Below are 4,892 nucleotides of genomic sequence, written 5' to 3'. Positions count from 1 at the left end.
GTCCAGCAGGTTATAGATGTGCCAGAGGTACAAAACACTGGAATGAAACGGCTTAATTACCTCCTCCTTGTGTAGATATGTTCTCCAGAGCCTTGCTAATCACCAAATTATTCTATTCAGGTGTGGTGCAGCAGAGGCACATCTATAAGTTGCAGGACAGTGGCCCTTGAGGACTGGACTTTGACACCTGTGATATATAGACAAAATCAATCCTGATGTCTTTATACAGGAAAAGTTCAACAACTGTCATAGAGCTCGTCTCAGTGTTTTACTGGCCATGGAGGCCAAAGGAGGAAGTCGCCTGTCCTGTTCTATTCCTGATGAACGTTTAATTTGCTTGATGKCAGAGAATGTCCACTTGTAAAATTTGGCTTCTATTTAAAGCGGAACTCACAAATACACACAAGGGGGATACTTCACAGGCATCAGGTAAAATATGTTACACCAGTTAAATTGACAACAAAAATAAATAGTCAACCACTCAGAATGAAATTTTGTTTGACTTTTAGCCACAATGATTTATTACAAAAAACCACAAACTAAGAAAATAATCTTTATCTTGATAAATAAATCAGTAACCAAAAATTACTCAAAACAAGTTTAGGATAGATTTAATTCACTCAGTTCATGTCAGTAAAGAAACCCAAATAGATAAATGTTCAAAACTCTCGATCCTTATTACTACGAATATTGTCCACAAAAGAGTTCCATATCCTGGGAGCCTTTCTCCCTTTTAATCCAAAGTCCCAATCCAAAACGAAAAATCCAACACGTCAAAAAAAAACCTCCTCAAAAAAAAATTAGAAAAAGGAGTGGTACGCCCCAAAAAGAAACGTAAAGTCCAGATCTCATCGGGAATGTCTTTCTTTTCCTCCCCGGTGGCGTCCTCTCGATCCGYCGGCGTCCTCTAGCCAATTGGCGTCCTCTTGCACCTGGCGGCGTTTCTTGGGTGCAAGCTCCAATCCAGCTCCTAAAGCGCTCGATCCGCGGCGCTTGGGCGAACCTTGATTGCTGTTTTATCTCTTTTCTTCGATTTTTAACTTATTGTAAACATTCAGGCAATTCAAGTCTCCCGCTGCACGGACCTGACGGTGAGCGTCTTCCTCTCTGATTGMGCCGCTGCGCGCCGACGCACGCGCCCCTTTTTATACATTAATGTCAGCCACACCTAAAAAAACAATATGACCTGCCCAAAAATCAGTTTTAGAAGTGGAAATACGGAATATTTTTTCAACGAAATAACAACTGTTATACAAACCATATGATTCATTTACCTTTMAATGTATTTTATCCAGGAAAAAAACAAACATAGTGGTTATGTTACACACTAGACAGGTGTGGTGTATATATCAATTGTTGCAACCAGAGCTTGAGATCAACTCTGGCTTCTTCAAATGTTGTCAAAAGCACTGCAGTCTGGAAATGCCCTGCTGTGGCTTGGTCAGACAACTCACCCTCTATGACTCCAAACAACAAGTTGATCACTTGCAAATAGCAGGCAACGCCAGCAATACAATTTTCATACTTCACAGAGCAGCTGTATTATTTCCTCTCTACCAGATACACAGAGGCTAAAGTTCTGAGTACAACATGATGTTGATTCTAATTCAGATTCAAACTTTCTTCTTCACAGGAACAAATATTACAAACAACAATGAGTTGAGGATCGTGATGGTGGGGAAGACTGGGATTGGGAAGAGCGCTWCTGGAAACACCATTCTGGGTCAATTGTGCTTTGAATCCAAATGCAGTGCCAAATCCATGACCAYTGACTGCTCTAAATGCTCCAGTAATGTGGATGGACAGCAGGTTGCTGTCATTGATACTCCRGGTCTGTTTGACACCAGGTCTGAAGAAGACAAAACCATCAAAGACCTGAGTCAGTGCGTCTGTTACGCTTCTCCTGGACCCCACATCTTCCTGGTGGTCGTTGCAATTGGCAGATTCACAGAAGAAGAAAAACAATCAGTGCAAATGATTCAAAAGCTCTTTGGAGAGGCAGCAGACAGATACTGCATGGTTCTTTTTACTCGTGGAGACAACATTGAAGGCACCATTGAAGATTATTTGTCTGAAAGCCCAGAGCTGCAGGATCTGGTGTCCAGATGTAACAACCAGTATCATGTCTTCAACAATAAGATGAAAGATAAGAAACCTCAGGTCACTGAGCTGCTGAAGAAGATCAGAACCATTGTTGACAGGAATGGAGGAAGTCACTACACCAATGAGATGTTCCAAGAGGCTGAGAGGRMAATCGAAGAGGAGAAACAACGAATCCTGAAGGAGAAAGAAGAGAAAATACGTAAAGAGAAAGAAGAACTGGAGAGAAAAATAAAAGAAAAGTATGAGAAAGAGATTCAGAGCATGARGGAGCAGTTCCAGGCTGAGAGAGAAAAAGAGAAGGTGGAGCGARAGGAGGAGAGGAGAAGGGAAAAGAAGGAGATGGATGAGGAGAAGATAAAGGCAGAGGAAGAGATGAGGATGGAAATGGAGGAGAAGTTGAAACCCCTGAAAGAAAACCGGGAGAGAGAAATTCAAGATTCAAAATCCACTGTGCAGTCCAAGCATGAATCTGATGCCAGAGAAGAAGCTGAACAAAATAATCCTACCCTTCCTTTTGTTAATGCTGGAGAACCCATTGGTAATTTTTAAGAGCTTATTTAAATAGTTAAATAGTGAAAGTGGTAAAATTTCAGCTCTTATAAACATGRCATGACAATGGCTACATAAATATGAAAACAAATCACAACTGGAAATTTCTTCCAAAAACCTAAGTATAAAACATGGAGAACAGAAAACAACAAACTAGATTCTGTCTCTTTCATTGTTGATAAATGAAGCAGATCTCCAGTCAGAGTAAAACTCCTTCACCACATCTTSACATTAAAACTCAGCCAGAACCTGGAGGTTCTTTGCACCGTGATGGAAAGTTCATGTGAGGTTTTCTAAGAACACAGTGATATAAATTAGATCACTGTTGACTCTACACCTCTTGATAGGCATAAATAATTTGGAGCTTAACTGTTTATAATACGAAGCTGCCAGACTGTAACACTACTGGAGATTTTGAAGACTGCAGGCTGGTGACAAATGGCAATAACTTTAAATCCCAGCATCCTGCTTTGACAATATATGAAATAATTTCCATAGAATCTGGTGCCTGTGTATAAATATGGACACATTGATAATTAGGTGGRAATTTRACATTTGTGTTAGTATTATTTCAAATATGAAAAGAAAATTAAAACTAATGTAAAACATACTTCATACATATCTGGTTTCATCTGTATCTTGTCCACCATTTCTTTGATTCCCTCAATGCTTCCTAATGTTTCAGCTGTATTATTTCCTCTCTCCCAGATACACAGAGGCTGGAGCTCTGAGTTCAACATGATGATCAGATTCTAACTTTCTACTTCACAGGAAAAAAAATTACAAACAACAATGAGTTGAGGATCGTGATGGTGGGGAAGACTGGGAGTGGGAAGAGCGCTACTGGAAACACCATCCTGGGTCAACTGTGCTTTGAATCCAAATGCAGCACCAAATCCCTGACCATTGACTGCTCCAAAGGCTCCAGTAATGTGGATGGACAGCAGGTTGCTGTCATTGATACTCCATGTCTGTTTGACACCAGATTTRGAAAAGATAAAACCATCAAAGACCTGAGTAATTGTGTCTCCTACGCTTCTCCTGGACCCCACATCTTCCTGGTGGTCGTTGCAGTGGAAAGATTCACAGAAGAAGAAAAACAATCAGTGCAAATGATTCAAGAAATCTTTGGAAAGGCAGCAGACAGATACAGCATGGTTCTGTTCACTCGTGGAGATGCCCTTGAAGGCACCATTGAGGATTATTTGTCTGAAACCCCAGAACTGAAGGATCTGGTGTCCAGATGTAACAACCAGTATCATGTCTTCAACAATAAGCTGAAAGACAAGAAACCTCARGTCACTGAGCTGCTGAAGAAGATCAGAACCATTGTTGACAGGAATGGAGGAAGTCACTACACCAATGAGATGTTCCAAGAGGCTGAGRGGRMRATCGAAGAGGAGAAACAACAAATCCTGAAGGAGAAAGAAGAAGAAATACGTAAAGAGTAAGAAGAAGTAGAGAGGGAAATACAAGAAAAGTATGAAAGAAAGATGGAGAAAAGCAAGTCAGAAAGAGAGGGAGAAGAAAACAAGRGAGGAGGAGAGGAAAGGGAGGAGAGATAAAAAGAAAGAAAGGAGGAGGACAGAGAAGAGGAAAGGAAAAGGGAATTTGAAAACTTTAAAACCATACTGAAGGAAATGCAAGAGAGGGAAGTTCGAGAAGCAAAATCACAGCTGCAGTCCCAGTATGAATCCAAAGCCAGAAATGAAGTTGAACAAAACAATCCTCTTTATAATTTGGCTAACGCTGGAGAACACCTTCTTAAGTTTGTTGCAACTTGTGCCCGTATTTACAACTATTATTTCAGATCTGGCCTGAGTGGCCTTTAGCCTAAACATTCCCACCAGTGAATGACAGCTCATGAGTGMGTCATTCAGCTGCTGAGAGCGACTCTGAGCGAGGAGTTTACAGAAATTCTTCTCTTGGTCGGGAGATGTGGTTGACGCCATTGCTAGGTGTGACACTGTCATCTACTTCCTGTGTTTGGTTTTTCTTCTGCTATGTCTTAATGGAGGTTGGCAAACAAACTTAACGGAGCATTACTACCAACAACTGGTAAGAAATGTGAACCAAACGTCACCAACTTCACCCCTGCAACTCCCCTAYTCCCTAAATGTAGAATATGGGCTGGTGGCTTTTATTTCTTGACTCTTTCTTAAATAAATCAAGAAAGTCTCATTTTGACGGTGGTTGATACGCACATAAACACAAACGGACAAATACAGTAATCAGAATTT

General features: G+C 40.8%; 1 protein-coding gene and 1 pseudogene across 1 annotated transcript; both read left to right on the top strand.

Annotated features, from left to right (window-relative positions):
* Positions 1–1,593: 1,593 nt before the first annotated feature.
* LOC108166009 (GTPase IMAP family member 4 pseudogene) lies at positions 1,594–2,652 on the top strand (annotated as a pseudogene).
* A 182-nt stretch (positions 2,653–2,834) lies between these two features.
* Positions 2,835–4,103, top strand: LOC108166008 (GTPase IMAP family member 7-like). Its single transcript, XM_017303483.1, has 2 exons — positions 2,835–2,856; positions 3,424–4,103. Exons 1-2 carry the CDS (start codon positions 2,835–2,837, stop codon positions 4,101–4,103), a joined length of 702 nt encoding a protein of 233 aa, XP_017158972.1.
* Positions 4,104–4,892: the final 789 nt, after the last annotated feature.

Source organism: Poecilia reticulata, unplaced genomic scaffold (genome assembly GCF_000633615.1).
Source record: "Poecilia reticulata strain Guanapo unplaced genomic scaffold, Guppy_female_1.0+MT scaffold_299, whole genome shotgun sequence".
NCBI lineage: Eukaryota > Metazoa > Chordata > Actinopteri > Cyprinodontiformes > Poeciliidae > Poecilia > Poecilia reticulata.
Note: the sequence above shows the minus strand (reverse complement) of the source record. Positions and strands in the feature narration are given on the sequence as shown.